We start from the raw sequence: 27,371 nt of genomic DNA, 5'->3' as shown, positions 1-27,371 counted from the left end.
TATTCTAACAAGATTTCTTTCCGTGGATTTCATGATAATCAGTCACATAAACCAGATTCGGCCTTCCATTAATTTTTTTCTAAAAAAAAAGTTCTTATTAATTCACAATAACTGTATTACAACAGCAATATTTATTACATGAATATAAAGATTTCATTTATTTTAATAGTTTAGAATATAATTGATTTATTCCATTTTTTAAGTATTTTTATTAAATATTTAACATAAGGTACACATTCCAAATAGCACAACATATTCTACAATGTTGCCTGACAATTTTACTATTAATAAATATAAATTATTCAAATAAAAATGCATTTACTTATAATCAGGGTAAATACACTAATTACGGCGCGATTCGAGTCAAAACACATTTGAAATAGAAAATTCGACATTTCTATTGTATAAAGTCAATTTAAGGGTAGGTCAAAGGCGATACGATTTTTCCATTTAAGTTCTATGTAAAAATTGCTTCGACTTTGACATGCCCTTAAGACTTATTAAGGGGGGCGCCTACTTAATCGGGTCGAAAAAATCGATTTTTTCAAAGTTGTCTTAACTGAAAGTACAACTATCAGAGAATATGCTCTTAAAATATTACGTCAAAATACAAAGTATTTTTCGAGTTACAGCTTGTAGAACGCAATAAAGCGCGTGGCCTGGCGCGCGACTCCACTCGCAGTCTCTAATACTTTTCATAATTTGTTGCGCTTATCTACTATTACACCTACCATTAAAATTACCATTTATCAGTAAAATGTCGTCATATCCAAAAGATACCCATAAAAAAAAATAGTCGTTCATCGAGGCCGCGAAAAACACGTAAGTTTTTAATAAACAGCATTTACATGTTTTTCAATCTTTAAACTCGTTTTTCTCAAAACACTGTTTTTGTAGTTTGCGTACACGATAGACAAAAATCTTTTCAACCGATTAAGGTCTACCTGGGCTTGTTTTGAAGATAAAAAGTGTCTCTTCTGTATGAATTAAATTTGTTTTTGATAGAGTTAAATTTAGTGCTTTCTTTTAAAGAAAAAATGAGATTTTTTTTGACGAAAATTAAATTTTTTTTAAAAAAGTCATGTAAAAATGTCAGTTTTTACTTTCTATTGAAATCTTTTAATACATACAGAAGACAATAATGTATATTTAAAGAAAAAATTTTGTTTTTTTGTTTTAGATAAGAATTGTGGACCCTAGATTGTACGCAATGGGAAAATTTCAGCAGCGAGGCGTTATATATATGGCGTTTATTTTATTATTAAATTCTATTTTCATTTAATCAAAAAATTATATTTCAAAGATTTAAATATATAAGAAAACATACACTGAATCTCGCATTGATTTATTGAAATGTGTTTGAGAAAAAAATTCCTGAAATGTACGCAGTTTTTAACCTTCTAAAGTAGGCGCCCCCCTTAAACAAAAGGTTATATTATTTGGATATTAAAAAAAAAAAATTTAAACTTTATGAAAATCAATTATTTAAACAAATATGATAAATTAAAACTAATATCCGTAATTTTCTATTACGGCGCGTTTGTATCAGTTTCGGTGTATCAATTACGGTGACTAAAATTACGTGTATTTTGAATATACTTTGCCCACCGTAATAGAAGCCAATGGAAATATTAAAAATGTTTCAATAACGGCGAGGAAAAAAATTTAATCTCAAAATAATTAAATTAATAATTGTTTAAATGTGCATCTTTATTAGTAATTGTATATCAAAAAAAGATTAAAATAATTATTTTAATTATTTTGCAACAGTTATATATTAAATATAATAGTAATAGTTATTTTTTATGAACGCACCGTAATTGATGCACTTTCCCTATATTATTGATAAAAAAATTAAATAATACGATAATAATGATATTATAAAACCAATATAAATTAATTGAAATCACAATTTGTTCATCTTATTAGTTGGTCATAGAAATTAGAACACTCAAATAGGAGAAAATTGTTTTTAGTATCTGAAAATATCAGTTAAAAATTTAGCCATCTCTGAAAATATATTGTAATAACAATATTATGAAAAAAATCTCCACAGCACCGAAACTTTCCTGAAAATTTATTAAATATTTACTTGCAATATTTGGAATATTTAATTGCAAAGTTTAGTAAACATTGTTTAAAAAGAATTAAATGTTCCGATTAAATAAATATAATGTTTCACAGAAAATTAAAAGGCATTAAAATAAGCTGCAACGCTTATTATTTTAATACAATTTTGCTTATTTTAATCCATTTTGGTATGAAAATAAGCAAAAATTGGATTAAAATAATAAGCGTTGCAGCTTATTTTAATGTCTTTTAATTTTTTTGTGTTAGTGTGAAACTTTCCGGAACATTTAAATCTTTACATAACTTTCAATAAACATTGCAATTAAATGTTCCAAACGTTGCAAGTAAATATTTACTAAATTTTCCATAAAGTTTCGGTGCTGTGGGGGAAAATTTAATATTTAATAAATTTTACCGTGCTAAAAGTTTCCATAGATAATGTGGAAAATTTTCCACAGGATAGTTTAGATTCTTTATAACTTCTCATCATCATTGTCAATAATAATTTTCTTCCTGTCACAGACATTCTATACCAATGACTGGAATATCTGAGAAATAAAAAGAAGATTTAGACGACATTTTTTTTTTATCTTTTTAATTTAAAATTTATTATTGAGTTTGCGATCAAAATTTCGAAAATGAAAAAACCCTTTTTGGTAATAAATTTTAAGGAATATTATCAATTTATATAATTTAAAGTTTTTGATACGAATATTTTTCTATTATACCTATTATAAACTTACAAATATACATTAACAATTAAACTATGATCCTTTAATCTTTGTGCAGGAACACAGTTATATAAAAGATGAATTATTTGACCAGCAGCAAAAGCCAAGTACTTGGTTACAATCTCCATTTCATTTATATTTAGTACAACCTTTATAATAAAATGTTTATTTTACATATAAAATTTAACATATTTTATGACTTATTACAATTTGCAAAACAATAACATTTAATTGACTCAAATAATAATTATTTAATATTGAGAAATATTATTTATTTGATAATAGTAAAGTAATCGATTATTATTTGAATCAAATAATTTTTTTTAAAGATTATTACAATCTCAGATAGGACAAGTTTTTGCACGGAACTTGTCACGGTATTGTGTGATAAGATTTGTAATATTACATTGCAATATCGGGGCAAGGTTTCAGTAAGATTAAAAGGTTCCTCCTCATAAATAACATTGCATTACAAGTCTGAGGCAATATTGCGTTATGCAGTATTGAGAAAATTTTGCCTGTCAATGTTGAGGTCTCGTGGCCTTCTAAGGTAACGTTTACTACCATTAGTAACGATTGCTATAAAAAATGTTGCTATGGAAACGGACGGACGGACGGACGCCGAAGCGAAACTATATATATATAAAGCTTTCGGGCCTGAACCACGAAACCCTAAAAATGGAAGCAAGGCCATATGCCATATGCAAGGTTGTTGTGAGTTCCAATTTTTCAATCTTGCTAGAACCTTGCCCTGATATTGCAATGTAATATTGCAAAGCTTTCCCCGCAATTATACCAGGACAAATTCCATAAAAGAAGTTGTGCTGTCTATAGAATATGATTATGATAAAACATACCATTGCGCCTACAAATGTCAATAGTAGTAATAAAATGCCGTAAGTGATAAACAAACATTCTGTGAAACATAAATCGATTTTTTCGACAAACCTTTTGAAATGAAATTAATGTTAAATAAATAAACAAAAAAAAAAAATAACATGTTTAATAATGCAAAATACTAACTGAATTATTTCATTATGTAACAAAATGCAATTAATAATATTTTCTTGTATCTTCTCCTCATGGCTAATAAGCTTAGTTGTTATTTTTATATTTAGAATATTTTCAATGCGATACCTGTTAATAATAAAAATCAATATTGTTAGAATTTATAGGTAACACCTATTAAAAAATATACAAAGTAAACAAATTTATAAATACCACAAAACACGATACATTCCACAAGCATGATGTATAAAAGAATAAAGCATAATATCAAATGTATTGCATGTAACAATTGCAAAACCGCCGCTAATTAATGTTTGTAAAAAACAATACCAATAATAATCATTTTTGTCAAAAAATATATACTCTAATTCCACGGCGTTAATTTTTTTTCTTGTCTCATTAAGTGGCAAAAATATATCAAGAATTTGTGGCGTTAAAGTTACTGCGAAAAAAAGTACTATTGACGTTGTCATGTAAACTGTAAAATAAAAATAAATGAGTAATTAAATTATTCCCTGTTCCATATTGAAAATTCCCATATACAGATTCGTATATATATATATATATATATATATATATATATATATATATATATATATATATATATATATATATATATATATATATATATATATGAGGAATGGGAATCCATATGGGAATTTTTAAATGAATTCTATTTAAATAGGATTTTATTTTACTCATATAAATTAGATTTGTATTTTTTCCTTCTTTTGTTGATTTTTTTAAAATATAAAATTCTTCCTCAAATGGTTCGATCTTTTTGAAATCTTCTATAATTTTGTCTAATAAAAATTGTATCTAAAATATGGAGAAGAATTGTTTATGTTTTTTTTTTTTTTTTTAAATAATCCACCCCGTAAGAAATTTAATTATTAGAACAACTACTGGATTCATTACTGGAATGTTCAGTAATTCTTTTGCCGTACATTTATTAAAAATTTAATTATTGCGCACTAACAATAAGTTTCAGTGGCTTATATGTTTGCGCAATAGTTTTTTTGTTGTAAATTAAATGCATTGGAATATATTTAACAAAAAATTACGATTCTATTGAAATTAAAATAAAAAATTTTGTTGTACTAAAAAAAATACATCTCGCGAAAAAATTACTCGATTTTCTAATTAATCCAATAAATACCAATTATTATTATTCCAGTAAATATTTTTCATAAGAAATGATAAAACATACATATGTTTTTCTTGGTACACTGAAAAAAGAATTTATTTGATTCAAATAAACGGTTACTTGACTGCTATTATTAAATAAATAATTAGTTGAACCAAATAATTTCGATTTAAAACCAATATTTTTGGTATATTTGAAACAAATATAATTTAATTGGCTCGAATAAAAATTATTTGACTCAATTAAATATTTATTTGATATATAAATATAGTCAAGTATAACCGATTACACAGGACCACAAAAAAATCGAACTTTTTTTTAAAGGAAATATGTAATATGTTTTTCTGACGTATTTTGATGCGCTGAACACGAATCTGAAGTCCGATTTGCTTCATCAAATCAGGATTTTTTTCTAACCTCAAAAAACATATCTAATAGTAATCAATCAAAGTAACCTAAAAATTCTTGTTGACTTGGGTCCTAGGGGTTTTTGAGGTCGCCGATCAAGAATCCAATGTCAGATTTAAAAAAATTTTAAATTGCGGATGCAATATGGAGGATAATTTAAAAAAAAATTGCATCTGCCATTTTGAATTTTTAAAATTTGACATTGGATTCGTGATAAGCGACCCTAAAAACCCCTAGAACCCAAGCCCACAAGAATTTTGAGTGATTTGTTTGATTAGATATGTTTTTTTGAGGTTAGAAAAAAATCCTAACATGATGAAGCAAATCGGATTTCAGATTCGTGTTCAGCGCTTCAGAATACCTCAGAAAATCATATTCCATTTTGCATTGGAAAAATTTCGATTTTTTTTGTGGTCCTGGTGTTATTTGAATCAAATAAATGTTTTTTTTTTCAGTGTAAATATACTCACATCTGGCGTTTTAACAATAAAAAATATATATGTTACTATACAAAAAATACACATCGCACACATTGGAATGCATATAACAAACTTATGAAAGTTGTCTCTTGCTACATATAATGCTGTCATCTGCAAAAAATATTTAAAAATTTAATTTCCAAGTTTTTATGTCAAAACCTCATAATATTGAATTTATTTTCTTTTATTTATTAATTTAAATTTATCATTTCAAAAAAAAAAAAAAAAATTTTTTCTAATATAAATATTTATGAATTACTTACTAACGGTACATCTAACGATAGAAAAGAAGTAATAAAGAAAACACGTATTAATCGATTTAAAATTTCACTCTGATAAGGCCAATGCCCTAATACCTTCATAAAATATTTGTTAACGTTGAGATATTCCATATTTTGGAGAAAAAAAAATCTAAACCGTTCTTTTTTTATTATATCAGGAAAAATTTATATTTTGTTTCACGACTTTAATAAAACATTATATCTATCCACACAGCAAATATTATAGATATGTGAAAAATGTTTCTTTGAAATATTTTAAATCTTTTAATAAAATATTTCTGAAATATTTAGAGAAAATATTATAATTCTCTGTGTGCTTGTAAATTAGTTTAAATATTTTTTCGTTAAATTTAAACAATATACAGTAAAACCCCGTTTATCCGAGCTCGCTTTATCTGAGGTCTCGATTATCCAAGGTGGTGTCCCAGTAGGAAATTCTGTATTATCTGAGTCTAGTCTACTTCATCCGAATTATTTTTAATTTTAATTTTTTATAAATATGAGTTTATTTTTAATAAATTCAAATTGTTTAAATTATTATGAAATATATACAATATTATATTCTTGTTTGTAATAAATAATAATTGTTTAAACAATAATAATGTTAAATTGTAATAACAATTCGGATTATCCGAGTTTTCGCCTTATCCGAGGTATAGGTCCGGTCCACATTAGCTCGGATAACCTGAGTCCTACTGTATATTATTTATATAAAGAGATTATACGTTGTCTATAAACTTTCTTTTATAAGAGTTCTCTGTTGTTCTGCTCTTTCAAGAACTTTTCATTTTTATAAAGTTTTTCAAATATTCGTTTACATAGAAAGAGGTACTATGAATTATTAATTAAAATTTCTGGAAACAATTGATGATGGTGAAGAAAAGAATTTTATTTCTTAAGAATTGATTTTATCCCTTGTATATATTCTAGGAACGATATTTACATAATAAAGTGACTAAAGATGTACTCATAATTTTATAATGCATATTCAGGAGTTGCGTGCAATCGTTACTTTGCTCTAGTTTCAAGGTTTAGTATTGACTTGACCTTCAATATGAAACAATGTTTCTTTCCAATATATGATTTTATATACTTGGTTAAAGATATAATACTTTATATTTTTGAATAAGTCTATCAAAAGAATTAATTTACATTTAAACTAGATAAAATATATATATAATAATATTTGATTAAATATAATAATAGTTTGTTATAATAATTAATATGAATTACTGTGACGGTTAGTTGATATCATATGATTTAAGTTGCTTTACAAAAGAAAAATTTCTTTTTCGTAAATGTGTATAATCAAACTATATTCAGATTAAATTCTAATTTCGGATCGCTGATTACAAACCCGATGTCAGTTTTCAAAATTAATAATGGCGGACGACTTTTTCAAAAATTTATCGGCTTCACTTGAAACTTGTTTCGCGAAGGTTTTGAGCGGTCGATGATTACGATTCTTACATCAGTTTTTTAAAAATTCTAATGGCAAATTTAACCCAAAAACTTTCGAATATAAGTTTCATGCGAATTTGATCAATTTTAGAAAAAGTCGTCCGCCATTTTGAATTTTGAAAAACTGACATTGGGTTCGTAATCAGTGACCCCAAAAACCACATAGTAACAAGTTTGAAGCGAATGCATAAGATTTTCAAAAAGTCATCCGCCATTTTCAATTTGGATAAATTAACACTGGATTCATACAGTAGGTTATGATTTGTAAACAATTTTGTATTTGGACGACATTTTTGATACGCCATTTCAATTTTTCTTCAACACTTTGATTGCTGATTCTGAAAGAGTGATATCCCTGGCGGATTTGATTAACCTAAATTCGACTCAACCGGGGCGAATCTAAGTCGAATTTAGGTAATTATCAAAAAAAAGCTTTAAATTGATGAAAATTTATAAAAATTAGTATTGTGAGGTTAAATGAACATTTATAGAGTTAATTTTTGTAAGAATTTTAATTATTAACGTGATAAATAATAAATAATCACTTGATATGTGCAAGTGGTAACTGTAGATTTTTAACTCGTTGTCAGTTTTCATAATATTTTCAAGAAATTAGTGTAAAATGTGTGAAAAAATAATTTATATTTAATAGAAATTGCAAATTTTATTAAATTATTTTTTTATTTATCGAGCGCAGTTTAAAATAATTGCAATTTAATTAAAAAAAAAGTTTTCTTAAAAGTAATAAGAACTCTACTATACCGACAGCAAGAGGATATTTTCAGGTAAGTAAAGTTATTGTAGCGTGTAGTTTTGCTGTGACTAAAAGATGTCGCTTTAGTTTCTATAGTGTGGGGGTTGGCCAATGGATGTCTCTGCCATTGGTCAATACCCATGTGCTCTCTCACAAGTGTAGATGTTGCTTGGCGTGTAGCATATATACACGATCCGACTCTCACTTCCCCATGGTCGTATAAGGCAGGTTTCCCACTACGCAGCCTTACTGATGAGTCCAGTAGTGGGGCCCGGGACGAAACGACTAGTGGCTTCCAAGCTACACTTATGGGTAACAACACAGTTGTTCCCATAATAGTGATCAGACAGGGACATCGAATCTCATGATCAAATATTCATGAATATTCATCTCTCACGGTGGGCTTGAACAAACTTTGAATAAAGGATCATAGCACACCTTTTTTTATTACAAATTTTGGTTATTTAGGTCATAAATAGCGTGTAAAAAAATTATAGCCCATAACTTGTCGAGCCGTTTTTGAGAAAACTCATTTTGAAAGAAAATCTAGTTTTCTTTGGAAAATTTAATACATTTACATTGAATTCCCAATTTAAGTATTTCAATTATGACATTTATACTTTTTCCAAATTATAATGAAAATAAAACTATATTTCAGAAATTATAATTTCATTTTTTAAGTAATACATTATTTGTTTAAATAAATTGACTGTATTTTGTAAAAAAAATTTATAGTATAAGAGAAAAACCCTTTAATGGACGAAACTGTACCAGATATATCATAAACTTTTATAAAATGTAGAATTTAACAACTCAATTGTACAGAATTTTAGACACTAATACTTCAAATTTTTAAATCGCAGGCTATTAAATATGTTGAGCGTTATATTCTTGTACTGCTCTAAGTAATTTTGATAGATATTCCGGATGCTTGTCAAAAACTTTATATTTGGCCCAAGTTGTCTTGAAGTCTGAATGTAAGGATTCTACAGCTTGCTCACTATAAAATCCCAATTCCTCGCCTGATTTCTCACAAAACTGAGAAACATGAAATATCACGGCATGGACTTTCGGCGTAACGGAAATGTTCAAATCATAATAACTTTTTTTAAAGTTAGAAATAAATTTTTTATAATTAACATCAAGAGTCAAAGAAAAACACGATTGCACAACGGTTTTAAAATCATCAAAACATTTCACGCGAAATCATTTATGGTTCTCAGGAATTTGCGGGAAATTCATGCAATATTCTATTAAATAGGACAGATCTATTGCGACAGATATGTAGTATCAATTGCTTGAAATACGTGAAATGTTTTGATGATTTTAAAACCGTTGTTCAATCGTGTTTTTCTTCGACTCTTGATGTTAATTATAAAAAATTTGTTTCTAACTTTAAAAAAAGTTATTCTGATTTGAACATTTCCGTTACGCTGAAAGTCCATGCCGTGATATTTCATGTTTCTCAGTTTTGTGAGAAATCAGGAGAGGGATTGGGATTTTATAGTGAGCAAGCTGTAGAATCCTTACATTCAGACTTCAAGACAACTTGGGCCAAATATAAAGTTTTTGACAAGCATCCGGAATATCCATCAAAATTACTTAGAGCAGTACAAGAATATAACGCTCAACATATTTAATAGCCTGCGATTTAAAAATTTGAAGTATTAGTGTCTAAAATTCTGTACAATTGAGTTGTTAAATTCTACATTTTATAAAAGTTTATGATATATCTGGTACAGTTTCGTCCATTAAAGGGTTTTTCTCTTATACTATAAAATTTTTTTATTTTTTTTACAAAATACAGTCAATTTATTTAAACAAATAATGTATTACATAAAAAATGAAATTATAATTTCTGAAATATCGTTTTATTTTCATTATAATTTGGAAAAAGTATAAATGTCATAATTGAAATACTTAAATTGGGAATTCAATGTAAATGTATTAAATTTTTCAAAGAAAACTAGATTTTCTTTTAAAATGAGTTTTCTCAAAAACGGCTCGACAAGTTATGGGCTATAATTTTTTTACACGCTATTTATGACCTAAATAACCAAAATTTGTAATAAAAAAAGGTGTGCTATGATCCTTTATTCAAAGTTTGTTCAAGCCCACCGTGCTCTGTTCTATCTTATATCTAATCTATAGAAACTAAAGCGACATCTTTTAGTCACAACAAAACTACACGCTACAATAACTTTAAGGCCAACGCACAATAGGTTTGCGAAGCAGTTGTGCTTAAGCCTATACTTACCTGAAAATATCCTCTTGCTGTTGGTATAGTAGAGTTCTTATCACTTTTAAAAAAACTTGACCTTTAATATGAAATAATGATTCTTTCCAATATGATTTTGCTTCCTCGTGGAGGAAGCTTTGTAGTCCTTTCGTTTATAAAACTTTTCAAAGTGGTGGGAACAAATTTTTTTCTTCATAGAAACATATTATATGAGATCCTGATCAATTGTATGTATGTGTGTGTGTGTGGATCCCTTTTTTGTTTAGAAGATAACTTTAACAGGTTTTAATGGATTTAGATAAAATCTGGTAGGCTCATTTATCATATTAATATCTCAAATCTGACCAAAGGATTTTGAAAAATACCCAAAAAAAAAAAATTTTATCGTCTTTTTTCAAAAAATTTTTTTTTAATCGAAAAAAATTTTAAATAGAAAAATTTAAGGTTATATATAATAAAATCAGATTCCTTACGTCAAGACGAATCGATCGATATATATAAAGTATTCATTTGAGGTAAATTTAAAGAATTAATGAAAGTTAAAAAATCAAAATCACATTTTGGCAATAAAATTTTGCTTTCTCCACGAGGAAGCAAATTTTTTTGCTGATCGTAAAGAGGAAGCAAAATGTTTATGTAATGAACATCTGAATTTACAACTTGTTATAAATTGTTGAAGATAACTTTAGAATTTTGAATAAGTGTCAAATTAAATTAAACAACAATTTAAATGTTTTTAAATAGTTTTCTATTAATTATAGTTATTAGTGAAAAACTAATTGTAAAAATTAGTTAAAAGTGATTAATTCAGATTTAAAGAGTACGTAATAATTATGTGTTTTTCCATAAGTATTGAAATATAATTTTTTTTAATATTCATTAATTTCATTTATATTCAATTATTCTATTGTGTACATCAATGTTTATTCATCTATAATTTTGAATAAACCTTACGAATACGATTAATATTCAACTTTTAAAATACGATATCTATATAAAAGATATTTTATACCTTATGAATAGAAGAATTTATGTACGTAATGATTACGTACTCAATTTTATATTGTAATATGTTATAAAAGGTACTAAAATATGAATTGAAAATTATAATTTACCATATTTTTTTTACATACATCTTATTGTCTATTAGAAATAATGATAATTATTTTATACGTAATACTTTATAATCAATGGTACTTAATAGTTTCAATTCATAATGGTAGATATTCTTATATCAGCAGGGAATAATAACTAACTATATATATATATATATATACATTTGTATTATATATTTTATATAAGATGTGTTTATTTTTTTCAAATTCTTCAGCAATAAAATTTAAGACTGCTTTTAAAGAAGGGTAATAAAAGCAAACAATTTTACTGCTAACAATTTTTTTTGTCTTAAGTTTTATTTTCTTATTAAAAATTATATATATATTTACAGATGTGTTTATTTTATAATTTTATTTTTCACTCTTTTTGTGCCATTCTCTCAATCATTTGTTATTAAGGACAGTTTGTTAATCAATGATGGTAATTATTTTAAAAATTTAATTTTTTAATACCAACCCACTTGAAATGATTCCCCGTAAAGTGCCACCTGGAGGTTCTATCAGAATTCCGCCGGAACTTCCAACGTAATTCCGTTGGAATTCCATCGGAGTTCCAAAAAATTTCCAACGGAATTCCGATTAATTTTTTTTTCCAAATTTTTAGAGTCCTAATTCCGTCGAAACTCCATCGGAATCTCATCGGAAATTCTTTGCAATTCCGACGGAATTACGTTGGAAGTTCCGGCGGAATTCTGATAGAACCTCCAGGGGGCACTTTCCGGGGAATCTTTCCAAGTGGGAACAAAATTCTAGATTGAGAAAATAATTGAACAAAAAATTCTATTCTCGAGAACTTTTTACCATTTTGTTTTTTTTTAAATTATTAAAATTTGAATTTGATCTTCTCTAGTATCTGACTATGAGCTGGTGCCAATTCGTTACAAAAGACAAATTATTAATGAATTAATAATTCAAACAAAAATAAATGGAAAAGATCATGAAATTTATTTGCAACTTACGGAAGGTTTGCTTGCAGGTAGAGGGACGAAAATTTTTATTGCTAGAACAAATGCCCAAAATATTGTGAATTTTGAAATTTTACCAAATGTACGTATAATTTATAAAGATAATATACATTTATCTTAAAAAGACTATTTATAATATTCAATATATGTAAAGTTTTTAGGTTAATTTAAAAAAAAAATAATTTTTTCTGTTAAATTTAAAATTACATATATTTGTAAATAAGAACAAAATTTAAAATTTTTAAAAAAAATGCTAATAAATATTATAATTTTAGGTGATGGACAATGTCTTTTTAAAATTTTATCAAAATCCAAAAACGTTATCATCTATATCACTGAGTGTTAATAAAGATGGTAAATTCGAATTTGTAAGTATTACATTACTTGGCGGTTTTGTTGTAGCTTTAAATTTTATAAATTAAAAAATTTTTTTTTTTCCCAAGAATGGAATCATTAATGACAACATAGTGATTAGTCCCATACCCCATAATTTTCGTAAACGTCGCGATTTATTGAGAAGAAATTTTTCATTCTTTGAAAATGATGCCGAAGATTTTATAAATTCTGACGAACACATAATTTATAAACAAACGTTTAATAATGCCTCCCGTAAGTATTTATTCTTTATAAATAAAAGAAACTAAAAACTAATATAAATATAAAGAATAGTTATTTTAGTTATTACAGTATTTTTTTATAGTAAATTTTACTTTTAATTATACAGAGTGATTTTTATGTTCCGGACCCCCTAAAAGTTTTTTGTTTAATCTCATTTTTTAAACAAAAAAAAGTGGAATTAAAAAAAAAATTTTAGGAATCCGGAATATAAAAATCACCCTGTATATAAATATTCTAAATAAAAAGCAAAGCAATTTTTTTAGAACATTCAATATCTAAGATTTTTGATGATAAAATGGAAATTAAGAGTGTATTCCGTAGATCAATAACAGAGATTCCAAACATAGTTTATCCGGAAATTATGGTTTTTATTGACGACGTGCTTTTTAAGTAAGTTGCATTTTATTCTTTTGCGCGCTCCAAAGAAAGGAACATAAAAAGAAAAAATTTTAGATTATGTTTTTTTTAAAATCAAGCGATGAGAGCTCGATGTTCGGAAAATTAAGGAATTAATATCGTGCACAAAGTTTCTCATAACCTCTAGAAACCGGTTTTCTTTGGGATCACACATAACCTAAATTTTTTTTTTTTTTACAGTCGCATTCCACGTGGAGCGTTACTTATATATCTTTTAACGAACAATATTGATAAACTTTAATATTATTTTCTCTAAATAACAGAAAATTTAATTTTGATGTGGTAAAAGCTGTAGAATATACTTTGGGTTTCTGGAATGGAGTTGATTTAAGATACAGAGAATTTGAAAAACCAAAAGTTCGCCTCTACGTTGCCGGCATAGTATTAGCTCAAGTATGTTTATTATATACAGTAAGAAAAGCTCCATGGTAGTCATAGGAAAGCATGCGTTACGCATAAGTTTGTCTCACTCGCACTCATGGGCTGTGACTACCATGGAGCTTTTCTTACTGTATATATAAAAAAACATTCACATATACACAACAGAAAAATGATTATCCCATAAAAATTATTAGTGAGAATTTTCACTTTCAATAATTTCATTACATATAATTATTTTTTACACGAATTTTCGCATTTTTCAAATTAATATTTTTGTCAGAATTTCGTTTTTAAAGAATTTTTAATTAACAGAATTCTTAGGCACCGAAATTTTAATTGGCAGAATTCTTAAAACGCCGAATTTTCATTTGTCCAAAATTGCAAATGGCCGAGCAAACAATCGATTTTGGCGCCATTTTTAAAATCAACCCATCAAAAATTATCCATAAAATTGTGATTTGTTGATTTTAAAAATCGCGCCAAAATCGATTGTTTGTTCGGCCATTTGTAATTACGGATAAATAAAAATTCGGCGTTTTAAGAATTCTGCCAAATAAAATTTCGATATATAAGAATTATGTTAAGTAAAAATTTGTTTTAAAAAGTAATTCTGTCAAATGTTAATTGGAAAAATAAAAATTCGTCTAAAAAATAATTATATCTAATAAAATTCTTTAAAATGAAAATTTTAACTAATGATTTTTATGTGATAATCATGCGCCCCGAAAAATGAATCTTTTTTTTCAAAAAAATTTGTCCTATTTATAGAGTCAAAGAAAAAATTTCGTAAAATCAAAGAAATTATTTCTTTACTTTTTTTTTTTTTTGATTGACTATAAAGGAATATTTCTTTGATTTTAAGAAATTCTTTATTTGAATTTTTATTTTAATGCAAAAATTTTGTTTAAATGAAAAATATATTTTATATTTTGAGATTGAATTAAAAAAACGATTTCTTTGTTTCAAAGAAATTTTTTGTATAATTTATTAATAACAAATTCTGTGCTAAAGGAACCACTGCCATTTGTAAATAAAGCAATCGACTTACTTCCTAAAGGAGAGATATATTCAGATCTATTAATTAATGGATTTACTAGATTTTTACATGAGGAAAAATTTATTCAACCAATCAAAGATTATGATATATCCATGTTTATAACAGGAAGAGATATGTTGGATTCAACAACTCGTAATAAAAATTTAACTGGTGTGTGTGGAACATTGTTATATTCAATCATACACAAAAAACATTAGGACACATGAATTTGTTCTAAAAATCATTAGTTACTCTCTAAATCTGAATTAGTAAAAATGTTTACTAATTTGAATTAGTGACTCACTTTTTACTTCTGAATTAGTAAAATTTTACTAATTATTAGTAACTTTTACTAACAATTAGTAAAATTTTACTAATTCAGAAGCAAAAAGTGAGTCACTAATTCAAATTATTAAACATTTTTACTAATTCAGATTTAGAGAGTAGAATTTTCATTTTATGGAATTGTCATAATTATTTTTGAGACAAATTTTTATTTGTATGAATTAGTATATTGCAGAATTTTCATTAAAACGATTTTCTATATTATACAGAATTTTTATATAACCAAAAATTCAATTTACAGAATTTTTATTTGTCAGAATTTTTATTTGCTCGAAATTTCATTTAACATAATAGGGCATTTTAAAGAATTTTCATTGGGCAGAATTTCATTGCATAAAAGTTTCATTTTATTCTTACAGATGAATTTTCATTTGTTCAAATTATTATTTGATTGAATTTACATATAAACGATTTTTCATACTACAGAATTTTTACTCAACCGAAAAAATTATTTAACAGAATTTCTAAATGATAAAATTTTCATTTGTCCGAAATTTCAAATGGCCGAAACAACAATCGATTTTGGCGCGATTTTTAAAATCAACCAATCACAATTTTATGGATAATTTTTGATTGGTTGATTTTAAAAATTGCGCCAAAATCGATTGTTGTTTCGGCCATTTGAAATTTCGGACAAATGAAAATTTTATCATTTAGAAATTCTGTTAAATAATTTTTTCGGTTGAGTAAAAATTCTGTAGTATGAAAAATCGGTTATATGTAAATTCAATCAAATAATAATTTGAACAAATGAAAATTCATCTGTACACGGAGAGAAGAGATTTAGTCTATTATACTAAACACGTTTAGTCCAGATTCTACTAAACAGCGTAGTCAGAGGGACTACTATAGTTCTGTCACACAAAAAAATTTACCGACAGAATAAAAATGCACAAATCTGATTGGTTGTCCACAATTAACCAGATTGCGGACAACCAATCAGATTTCTACATTTCGTTTCTGTCGGTAAATTTTTTTCTATCGATAATCGTGTAAATTTTTTTACTAAACAGTATCGTTCATTTAACTGAATGTTTAGTCCGTCCAAAATGAACGATACTGTTCAGTAGATTTAACTGAGATAGTAGTAAGATCTACTACGCCCTTCTCTCCGTGTAAGAATAAAATGAAAATTCTATGCAATGAAATTCTACCCAATAAAAATTCTTTAAAATGCCCTATTATGTTTAATGAAATTTCGAGCAAATAAAAATTCTGACAAATAAAAATTCGTACAAATAAAAATTTGTCTCAAAAATAATTATGACAATTTCATAAAATGAAAATTCTAACTAATTATTTTGAACATAATCATACATTCCAAAAAATTATTTATTATGTTTTCTAAAAGGTTATGCCTATAGAGCTGGAGTATGTCGAAGTGACATTACAAATAAATACACTTCTTCTGGTATAATTGAAGACAGTAATGGATATGATGGTATTCTTGCTGCTGCTCATGAATTAGCTCATATGTAAGAAATAATAGATTATTTTTTTATACTTTTATTTTATAAATTTTGTTTTAAAAAAACATTTAAAAAAAATTTTTCTTGTTATTTTAGATTACTACTCAAAGTGACGCTATTAAATTTTAGATTAACATCTAATTAATTAATTTTATATTCCTAATTTTTTTTCCCCCCATAATTAGTACTTTTAAAATGAACATTACTAATAGGGAGACCTTTTTCTTTAGCCTAGGTGCACCACATGATGAGGAAGATTCGAAAAATTTTGCATACAATACTAAGCATTGTCTCAAAAATGAAAGTCACATTATGAGTTCCTATCGTTATAGTAATAATGAAAACAAAATTTTATTTTCTTCTTGTTCAAAAAAAATTATTGGAATTGTTTTAAGGTGTGTTAAAAATTTTGTATTTCGATAATTTTTTTTTAATAAGATTTTTTTAAAAATACCCGTGTGGAAAAAGCCACGATCTTGTCCTCAAGAGTTCGGGGCTCCCGGCGGGGGCCCATGAGGGCTGATCCATATGGCGAATCCATGAGGGGCAACGTAGGGGCCCGCATGGATCGCCCTCATGATCGATTAGCAAAATTTTCTAAGTCCAAAATTCAAATATTTTTTCGTCAACAAAAAATGAATGTTTCCAATGATTCAAAACAACGAAAAACGCATTTTTAATAAAAATATATTTACACTTTTTTTGAAAATTCACCTCAGATGATTCATGATAATAATCATAAAGCATATAATTAATTATATTTTATAAATTGCATTTGATTGGAAAATATAATTTAATATCTTAACTTTAACTAAATGATGTTAAGCACTTTTCTTTGTTAGGTATTTTTCAAGTTTAAATAGCATCAAGAAGTTAGCATTCGTTTTGAAGTAGCGTGCGTAGCGTAGTTGATAAAGCGTTAGACTCAAAGTCCGTAGGTCGTAGGTTCGATTCCCCCCATGCGTTAGATTTATTTATTTCTCAGGTTTGCGTTTAATCATTAATTCTATGTATGAATTAATTGAAAAATGAAAATATCCGTTAATAGTATGCATAAATTACATATTTTTTAATTTTTTAATTAATTAATTTATTATTACTTTTAATTATATCCGACAGTTAATTAATTAGAACGTTAATTAATAAATTCAATTTGAGTAAGAATTTAATTTAAAATTGAATAATTATTAAATAAATATGTTATTTATTCATAACTTAAGCTTATTTATTATTAATTAACTTTTATTATTAATATTATTGATTAAAAAACATTATGGCAAACTTGAGGGCAAACGTGAGGGCCCATAAGGGCGCCCGTAGGGGCACCCTCATGGATCGCCCATGCGGGCGATCCATAAGGGCCCCCGCTGGGGGCCCACATCACTTTTCCACACGGGTATAATTAATTTTTTGTTTATATATATTAATTTTGATAAAAGTTGAATTTAATAATTTATATTTAGTCTAGATTTTGCAAAATGCATTCGAAATAATCCGGCAGAATATAAAAATAATAAACCACTATCAAGAATATTACCTGGTCAAATAATGTCATTAGATGAACAATGCAAAAATCTTGGATATATAAGATGTAAAGATGTGAGTTTCTAAAATATTGCACTTACCACTTTTCTTATAATTGGTTTCATTTTGTTTTTTTTTTTTTTTTTTTGTAGGAAAGAACAACTTGTTTAGACTTATATTGTGTAGAGAAAGAAAATATGACACATACAATTTCGGTTTCATCATATACTCCTCCGGCAGAAGGATCTTCTTGTGCTGATGAAAAGGTAACTGAACCAATTACGGTGCATTCATAAAAAATAACTATTATTATTATTATATTTTATATAACTGTTGGAAAATGATTTTAAAAAAATTATTTTAATCTTTTTTTGATACAATTACTTATAAAGATGTACATTTAAACAATTATTAATTTAATTACTTGAGATCAAATTTTTTCCCTCGCCGTAATTGAAACATATTTAAGATTTTCATTGGCTCCAATTACGGTGGGCAAAGTATCTTTAAAATACACGTAATTTTGGTCACCATAATACACAGAAACTGATACAAACGTACCGTAATAGAAAATTACGGTATTAGTTTTAATTTCTCATATTTATTTAAATAATCGACTTTTATAAAGTTAAAATTTTTTTTTAATATCTAAATAACATAAACTTTTAATTTTATAAGTCTTAAATAATTGACTTCATACAATAGAAAAGTCGAATTTTCTATTTCAACGATGTTTTGACTCGAATCGCGCCGTAATTAGTGCATTTACCCTATTTATATGTATTATTATTTCTTTATTGATTGCTTAGAATTTTTATCTTGCAGCATTGCTTATCTGGAGATTGTGTAGATATTATTAACAGTTTGTTGTAAAAGAGAAATTCTCCAACAATATCTAAAGAGTCAACACTACAAAGAAGAGAAATAATTTAACCAAACAAAGAAAAACATTGAAATTAGATTAATATGTATATATTTTATTTGTAATGTAGTAAAAAGTAGGCCTAAAAAGAAATTGAAATTAAAAGTACATTCATTAAATATATAAATAACCAAAAATAGCAAAAACATTGTTTAAAATTTTTTATGAAACATAATTTCTAAATTACGTTTTGTATTATGCAATTCTTTTTGGAAATTAAAAAATTAAATTTAAATAATTATTAAATGTCCGATTGAATTTTGTGCGCGTTTATAAGTAGTGGATGAGTCCTGGGACGTAATCCCTAGTGTAGGTCTATTTGCACCTGGGTGGTAAGTGCCATTCGTCAGGTACTTGTACCCTTTAGAAATGGCTAAGGAGGTCGTTAGTGTCATGAATAACAATTTTTATTTTAAAAAATTTTATTTATTTATAAAATACACGGGCTAATAATGCCCATTCAAACAAAAATACTTTTAAAAAAATAATAAAATAGTAATGAATAGTAGCTTAGCATTTTTACTTAAGAAAAATTTTAGATACTTAATTTTTATTTAACATAATTTGTATTTTTCAAAAAAAATTTTTATCACATTTTTATTTATTTTCTAAAATCTATTTTGAATATCGCAACTAACTAAGTTCAGTTTCACCGTTTAGAACTAATAATAATAAAAATTATATTTTATTATGTGTAGAAAAAATAACTTTTTCCAAAGTTAATTTCTAAACCAAGAAGGCAATTTTATTCGCGAAAAAAAATCGGATGCTGTGTTTGGCACATGAACATTGTTGCTGTTTGTTTCCTTAATTGTACACTTTCCATTGTTGCATGTTTTAGTTGTACACTTTCCATTAACGCAATTCTGAAATACACAAAAAATAAATTAAATTATCGGTTTTAAATAAAATCGTCATTAACAGAGAGTCAAATATATAACAGCAGTTCATCCTTAATTAAATTTAAATGTTTTTTTTTAAATTAACAATGGAAATAAAATAATTACTGAATCTCATTACCGTGGAAGATGAAGAATCACTGGTAATTGGTGCCTCTGTACTGATTGATGCTTTTGGAGTGGTTTGCTTGTATACTATTGGATAATATGGTTTTGATGGCGCGTCTGTACTGATTGGTGCTTTTGTTGTGCTTTGCTTGTGTGGCAATTGAGAATTTGAATTTTGTCTCAAATTTTTAGGTTTCTGTACACACTCTCCTGATATGCAGTACTGAATAATAAAATTATGAACAATTAAATAATAATATACTGTTTCAAGTATTGAGAATCATCGAATTTGATTTACGAAATTTTACAGGAGAAATTAATACATAATTTTAATTATACCTTTCCTTCACCACATTCAGATCCCTCCGCAGGAGGCATCTTAGATGTAGTGTGAAAATAGCTCCCATTCAACTCCTCTTCGACACAATGTAGCTCTAAGCAAGTTGTTTCTTTCTAAAAATAAACAATAGTAATAACAAAATATAGCCATTGTTAACGATAGTACTAAGCGCTATATTAATGGTACTTACTTTAGAAATTCTTATGTATCCAAGATTTTTGCATTGTTGATCTAAAGTCATTACTTCTCCAGGTAACATTCTTGGTACTTGATTGTTATTTTCATATTCTGCAGGATTATTCTGAACGCATTTTGCAAAATCTTGACTAAAAAAAATTTAATTTGTTAATTATACACTATAGATAAGGTTCAAAAAACTAATGATGATGAAAATCTCAAAATATTCAATTATTTTTTCCCTATTTCCAGCACTAGCAATAATTAATGCCAAAAGAACAAAGAAGAGATGCAAATCTAAAGTTTTACTGAATCTTAGAATTAAACAATTAATATTCATGAAAACTGTAATTTATTTACCTCAGACATTAACATAAAATAGATTTTACTATATACAAGTGTAAATGTTCAAAATTTTCCACGTACCTTAAAACAGTTCGAATAACATTTTTCGAACATGGGGAAAATAAAATTCTGTTTTTATTATAACGATTATAACTCATGATGTAACCATCTTTCTTTGGACAATGCAATGCACCATTTTGATGAAACTTTGAATCTTCCTCGTCATGAGGTGCACCAAAGCTAATGAAAAAATTAAACATAATTTAATCTTTTAGTTTTAATATATTAAATTTTACAAATATAAGATACAAAAATTAAAAAAAAAATTATTTATAAACAATTATTAAATAAACTTTACCTTAGAGATAATTAATATTTTTTTTAAAAAAATATAAACTAAAAATAATATAAATGGTTAAGATATAATGAGATATTTAAAGATCGTCAGTGATTTGACTTCTATGTCGATGCAATTGTGAATATACACTGATCAGTTTCAAAAATAAAAATAGTTTTCGATACTTACATATGACCTAATTCATGAGCAGCAGAAACAATCCCTCCATAACCATTCATATCTTCAATTAGACTGGAACTAATGTATCCCTGTAAAGCACTATTCTCGCACACTCCACCTTCAAAGGCAAGACCTTCAAGAAAACATTATTGTAGTTTACATTTAACTTTACACCAAATGCAAAATCAAAATATGTGATTTAAACTTACCAGCTGTTGCATTGTTATTTTGTGATCTCATCATATCTCTTCCAGTGACCAACACAGCTACATCATAATCTATAGTTGGTTTAAAGATTGGTTCCTTACGTAAAAATAAAGCAAATTCGTTTAAACATCCGCTGCTATGTATACCTCCTTTGGGAAAATTTTGGATTGCTTTATTAATGAAGGGTAGTGGTTCCTTTAGTACAAAAATGTTTTCCATTAATTATATAGACAATTTTCAGTACATTACTGATTTAAATATTTTCTATCTCACTTAATTATATTGTATTCAAAATCAATGATTTTTGTATTTAAACCAAATACTATTTAATTCAGAGAAATATTAATTATTTATTAATGAGGAAATCTTTGTCAATGCGGACACTACTGCTTGTCCAAATTCTTTTCATTTTAAATTTATGTTTAATGGCTTAAATTTTAGTTAAAGGAATTTAACATGAAAAGAATTTGGTCGAGCAGGCCGTGTCAGCGTAGACAAAGAATACTACTAAAATAATTTTAACTACTTGTTTATGTAAAGTTCAATTTCATTGTGTAGAGTTTAGTAAAAAAAATTTTCTATTATAAATTAAATTTGTGAATAGTTTAACGGTGTGCAATTTAACTGTGTAGAATTTTATGATTAGGATTTTAACGTTGTATATTTAAATGTGTAATATTTGAACCGCCACCAATAATTGATTTAAATAAATATTATTTTTCAATATATACAACATACTTTAACTAATACTATTTTTCTAACATAGAGGCGAATTTGTGGATTTTCAAATTGTCTGTATATTAAATCAACTGCATTCCAGAAACTCAAAGTATATTGTACCGCTTTCATTACGTCTTGATTAAATTTTCTGCAATTAAAAATAAAAATTATTTATAATTGCCTAAAATTAAAGTGAAATAAAGTAGTTTATATATTTAATAAAATAGTAATTTTTTTAAAGCATAAACAAAATAAGTAGAATAAAATTATTTCAACTTACTTAAAAAGTACATCATCAACGAAAACCATAATTTCCGGATACACAATGCTTGGAGTTACTCCAACATCTCTTCGCGACACACTTTTAATTTTCATAATTTCATCATCGACCATCTTAGATGCATCAAGTTCTAAACAAATTAAACGTAAATTATGAATAATAATATGAATAGTAAAAATAATTATAAATAAATATTAGATTAACTTTATTAATTTTAATTTTTCTATAAAATTTATAGTTTCGGATAAGAATATCACGGAGAGATATTGGATTGTTCTGCAAACAATTTCACAGAAAATTATAAGTTATTAAAATAAGCTGCAACGCTAATTATTTTAATTCAATTTTGCCTATTTTAATACCAAAATGGATTGAAATAAGCAAAATTTGATTAAAATAATAAGCGTTGCAGCTTATTTTAATGCCTTTGAATTTTCTGTGTTTTGGATTATTGTCAGTAGATTTGTTTGATATTACAATTTGAAATGTTAATATTACAATTCGGATTGTTGTCAATACAAATGTATGTTGTTTTAACAACAATATGAATTTTTTGTTGTTAGTTTTGTTCAGCTGGAAAATCTGTATACAGTTGCAGAAGAAATCTCTTTGTCGATTGCTGATGGAACAATCTAGATTTGTTCAGCTGACTTGTTTATTGTTCCATGTTACGTGGTCATCTTGAATTCTCGCAAACTGGCGTGCAGATTGTCGCGTCGTTTGCTTCTGGCACATGTGCCACTTTTGCTTTTATTATTAGTTTAAAAAAAAATGACAAAGTGCTATTAAATAATGAATCCGGTTAAAGTGAAAAATCTATTGCAAGTGTAGTGAATGGATGAAGAGACTATTTCATCGTTTATCGGTAAGTTTCACTCGGTTACTAGTGAACATAACCTCAACTTAAAAATACAAAATCTATATTTAATAATATTTAACAACAAATTTCAAATCAAAATAATTTTTTGGTTTCAGGTCGAAGAATTTGATATCAGAAGCTGCATGTTCCACAGATTTTAATGCAAATGAAACTGGTGATATGACCTACGGAAATCTGCTATCGATTATTTTAGAAGGCAAAGAAACTGAACAAATTGTATTAGACGAATCAAAACAAATTGTATTGCCGATTAAACAATTTAGTTTTGTTATTTCAACTGTTCTGTAACAATTTTCTTTGTTCATGAAACAATTCTTTTTGTTCACCGAACAATCCCAATAGTTTTAATAACAATTTCATTACAACAATTTTTTTTCCTTAAAAACAACTAGAACTGCTGGTTCTATATTGACAATGACTTAATTTTTAGCAACTACAACAATTCTTTTTGCTCCGTGTTGCTTTTCTATCGAATAATGTTAAAACTGAAGATTTTACTTTAACCTGACTTGTAGGATTGAAAATTATTATTTACTATTACTTTAATTCCTTACATTTAAACACACCCAATTTTAGTTTATTCGCTTAATATTTAAGGAAAATACTTACTGGAATCTTTATTAAATGTTCGTTCGTAAATTATATGTTCATCAGTATTTATGAAACCTTCGGCATCACTTTCAAAGAATGAAGAATTTTTTTTCGACAAATCTCGACGTTTACGAAGATGATTGGGCAATGGTTGAATCACATAATTATTGTCGATGATTCCATGCTGTTAAAAATTGAAATATTATTAAGAATTTAAAGAATTGAAAGCATTTAATATGAAAAAACTTATCGCACTTTATAAAATAAATAAGTATATACTTACAAATTCAGATATTCCACGTTTATTCCTAAAGTGTGTAACAGATGAACCAGTTTTTTGATCTTGATAAAATTTATGGATGATGTTTTGGATAACCTATAATCATAATAGTTATTTTCATACCACATTTTAGACAATTTTTAAAGAATTTTGTTGTTGTTTTAGATATATATAGTTTTCAAATTGACTTACCCGTCAATATAGAAAAAACGAAACTCAAAATTGAAGAATATCTTTTTGCCGCATGTTTAAGAATATTTTGCATGTATTTTATTTTTAATGATAGAACGTCCAAGCGCCCGTCCTGCCGGAAGGCTTTTTTGGATGGCCCTATATATATGAGGGTGATAAAAAGGGAATTCAAAATTTTTTTCTGTCACCCTTTTTTATTAAAGTAGACGTAAAAACAAAAAAAATTCATGCGTTAGACTTTAAAAAAAAATAATATTAAACCATGTTTCGAAGCCTTCAAACTTTGAATGTTTGCAACAAGTCAAAAAAACAGTTTTTCATAAATTCACTGTAAAATCTACAAAAACCAATATTTTTTAGTCTAACTACTCTCATTTTCTTCTGAAGCCTTCAAAGAATAAAATGTGATAGTTTATTTTTAAAAAAATTCAGTTTAAATATTTTTTTGGATTCGTCAAAAAAAAAAAAAAAAAAAACCCCTATAAAAACGTCCTTTTTCTTTGAATTCCCTAGCCTAGGGATTTTAATTTACAAACTTTATGTTTACATGCGCTAAAAGCTTGTGTTTTTACCTTTCCAACGATATATTTTACTTTTGGATTATCTGAATCCATGTTAATTTTATAAAGCGATTTCGCAGGGACTTACATGAGTCTTTTTCATCCTGCCGGAAGGATGTTAGACGTTCTATCATTAAAATTCTTAAAATCAGAAAGACTTCTTAAATTAGGAACAATTTCTTACTTTGAGCATATACTTGTTAATTCAAGAATTATTTTTGACTTTAAGCATTCTATCCTATTTTAAGAGTTCTTTTTATTCTTACATTAAGAATAAAATGCTTGCGAAACATTTTTAAATTTAAACGCTAAGAAGATATTCCTAAATTTAGAATTACGCTTTTTTCTGTGAATTTGGGTAATTATACCTAAATTATAGGAACTCTTCAGAGGGAAGTTTTTTTACAAGGAACTTCACATAATATTTGACAAATTTTCTTCTTTTAATTCTGAATTTTTATGACGTTTTCAGTAAAGAAAAGCAATTTTGTAGGTATAATTACCTCGGTTAATGGTTCACCAGAAATATTTATATTTTTAAATTACATTTTTTTAAATTAGTACTTCTTTCTTTCCATAAATTTATGAATTTAAAACATCGTAAGTGGAAAATTTAATGTATATCTTTGTTAATACATACATTTCGTATTTCTACGTAATCCACAGATCTACCCTGATAATTATTAGTGGCAGTATAAACTTTCGTTTCTGTGCCTGCAAGTATACTATCAGTAGGATTTAAATAATAATAATCATCATCTTTTTCTTCTCTTTTAATTCGAAGTATTAATTTGTCGTTGGATATTTTATGACCAATTGAAAGCACCTCATAGTCAGATACTAGAAATAGAATTTAAATTTTAAATCATTAATTAAAATTAAATTTTAACAATTTAATACACCGAAAGTAGTATTTCAAATTCTCGAAAAGAAATAATTAGGTGGTTAGTTTTATAAGTTAAATAATTTTTCCAATTAATTTTAATTTATACTCATTATCTATTGAATATCGCAGTGCAAAAGTTTTATTGTATTATAAAATTAAAATATATTATATAGTCTAAAATAATTACCATCATCATCGATTAATAGACTATCGTCGACTTTGAGCGATTGAGTGAAGGGCACAAAAAGAGTGCAAAATAAAATTGCGAAGAAATACATCATCAGATATTTTAGGATTTTCTAAATCCTTCCAAGAATGAAAAATCTGTTCTTTTTAAGTTCCCAGGATATTCTGAATATTTATATAATGATAGATTGCATATAGTACGTATATAAAAATTTCTCATAAAGAATTAATATCTTCAAATATAAAATGAAAATGTTTGATAAAAATAAGTTATTGTTTATCATTAGGTCATTACATGTTTAAATCTTTAGTTTAGATTTTTTAAAATTATGAACAATCAGAATTAAAGTAAAAGATTAAAACACATCTTACCCTTCTTCAAAAGAAGTATTAAAATTTAGTAGAAAATAATTTGAATATAGTTGCATTGAAGATGTCCGTATATATACCCAAAAAATACTGTTTTTTATTACTTCCTACTGATAACAATATTTTCATAAGTAAATATAATTTATTTAAATTAATATTGACTTTTCCATAATTCTATTAGATATTATAAGGAAATTGAACTATTAATTTAAATAGAATTTAACATAATTATGATACCGTACATATAAGTTTTGTTTATTTTCAATGCTTCCTATTTACAATAAGATATATATGTGCTTTCAAAAAAATGAATAATTTAATTTAATATTCATATTTTTGTGTTATTAAAATGTAACACAATTGAATTATGCACGTCATCACTGAAGATTGTACATAAACTTATCAGTATATTTAATTTTCATATTTATAAGTAGGTCATTAATTAATTTAAAATATCACATCCA

General features: G+C 26.2%; 3 protein-coding genes across 4 annotated transcripts; 1 reads left to right on the top strand and 2 right to left on the bottom strand.

Annotated features, from left to right (window-relative positions):
• Positions 1-212: 212 nt before the first annotated feature.
• On the bottom strand, positions 213-6,910 carry LOC127286614 (odorant receptor 13a-like). 2 transcript variants are annotated; one of them, XM_051313105.1, is made up of 10 exons: positions 6,200-6,910; positions 6,107-6,117; positions 5,835-5,954; positions 4,508-4,628; positions 4,023-4,287; positions 3,825-3,938; positions 3,659-3,749; positions 2,814-2,950; positions 2,486-2,618; positions 213-1,979 (listed from the first exon to the last, which is right to left on the bottom strand). In XM_051313105.1, the coding sequence occupies exons 3-10, from the start codon at positions 5,952-5,954 to the stop codon at positions 1,926-1,928; spliced, it is 1,035 nt and encodes a 344-aa protein (XP_051169062.1). In that variant the 5' UTR covers positions 6,107-6,117; positions 6,200-6,910; the 3' UTR covers positions 213-1,925. The 2 variants fall into 2 exon arrangements, with proteins under 2 accessions (XP_051169062.1, XP_051169061.1); XM_051313104.1 differs by having other exon boundaries at positions 6,107-6,402; positions 6,850-6,897.
• Positions 6,911-7,297: 387 nt separating this feature from the next.
• On the top strand, positions 7,298-19,447 carry LOC127286514 (venom metalloproteinase antarease TserMP_A-like). The gene is made up of 13 exons (XM_051312959.1): positions 7,298-7,364; positions 12,026-12,114; positions 12,544-12,740; positions 12,934-13,026; positions 13,102-13,267; positions 13,540-13,666; positions 13,957-14,086; positions 15,086-15,281; positions 16,807-16,930; positions 17,155-17,319; positions 18,388-18,523; positions 18,601-18,714; positions 19,274-19,447. Exons 4-13 carry the CDS (start codon positions 12,937-12,939, stop codon positions 19,319-19,321), a joined length of 1,296 nt encoding a protein of 431 aa, XP_051168916.1. The 5' UTR covers positions 7,298-7,364; positions 12,026-12,114; positions 12,544-12,740; positions 12,934-12,936; the 3' UTR covers positions 19,322-19,447.
• A 327-nt stretch (positions 19,448-19,774) lies between these two features.
• On the bottom strand, positions 19,775-26,971 carry LOC127286512 (venom metalloproteinase BumaMPs1-like). Its single transcript, XM_051312957.1, has 14 exons — positions 26,911-26,971; positions 26,540-26,703; positions 26,107-26,306; positions 24,718-24,810; positions 24,453-24,618; positions 22,964-23,093; positions 22,702-22,831; positions 21,966-22,158; positions 21,766-21,889; positions 21,321-21,479; positions 20,908-21,043; positions 20,717-20,830; positions 20,391-20,600; positions 19,775-20,236 (listed from the first exon to the last, which is right to left on the bottom strand). The coding sequence occupies exons 2-14, from the start codon at positions 26,631-26,633 to the stop codon at positions 20,090-20,092; spliced, it is 1,896 nt and encodes a 631-aa protein (XP_051168914.1). The 5' UTR covers positions 26,634-26,703; positions 26,911-26,971; the 3' UTR covers positions 19,775-20,089.
• Between the last annotated feature and the right edge of the window lie 400 nt (positions 26,972-27,371).

Source organism: Leptopilina boulardi, unplaced genomic scaffold (genome assembly GCF_019393585.1).
Source record: "Leptopilina boulardi isolate dan_hultmark-lab unplaced genomic scaffold, ZJU_Lbou_2.1 LbouV2_362, whole genome shotgun sequence".
NCBI lineage: Eukaryota > Metazoa > Arthropoda > Insecta > Hymenoptera > Figitidae > Leptopilina > Leptopilina boulardi.
Note: the sequence above shows the minus strand (reverse complement) of the source record. Positions and strands in the feature narration are given on the sequence as shown.

Coding starts and splice junctions, on each gene's coding strand:
- LOC127286614 (XM_051313104.1), bottom strand. CDS start 6,235: ATGGAATATCTCAACGTTAACAAATATTTTATGAAGGTATTAGGGCAT. Junction 3,939..4,022: donor GGAATGTATCGTGTTTTGTG/GTATTTATAAAT, acceptor TATTATTAACAG/GTATCGCATTGAAAATATTC. Junction 2,619..2,813: donor TTAATTGTTAATGTATATTT/GTAAGTTTATAA, acceptor TTTATTTCTCAG/ATATTCCAGTCATTGGTATA.
- LOC127286514 (XM_051312959.1), top strand. CDS start 12,937: ATGGACAATGTCTTTTTAAAATTTTATCAAAATCCAAAAACGTTATCA. Junction 16,931..17,154: donor GCTCATGAATTAGCTCATAT/GTAAGAAATAAT, acceptor CTTTTTCTTTAG/CCTAGGTGCACCACATGATG. Junction 17,320..18,387: donor ATTATTGGAATTGTTTTAAG/GTGTGTTAAAAA, acceptor ATTTATATTTAG/TCTAGATTTTGCAAAATGCA.
- LOC127286512 (XM_051312957.1), bottom strand. CDS start 26,633: ATGATGTATTTCTTCGCAATTTTATTTTGCACTCTTTTTGTGCCCTTC. Junction 24,811..26,106: donor ATTACGTAGAAATACGAAAT/GTATGTATTAAC, acceptor TTATGATTATAG/GTTATCCAAAACATCATCCA. Junction 24,619..24,717: donor AACGTGGAATATCTGAATTT/GTAAGTATATAC, acceptor AATTTTTAACAG/CATGGAATCATCGACAATAA.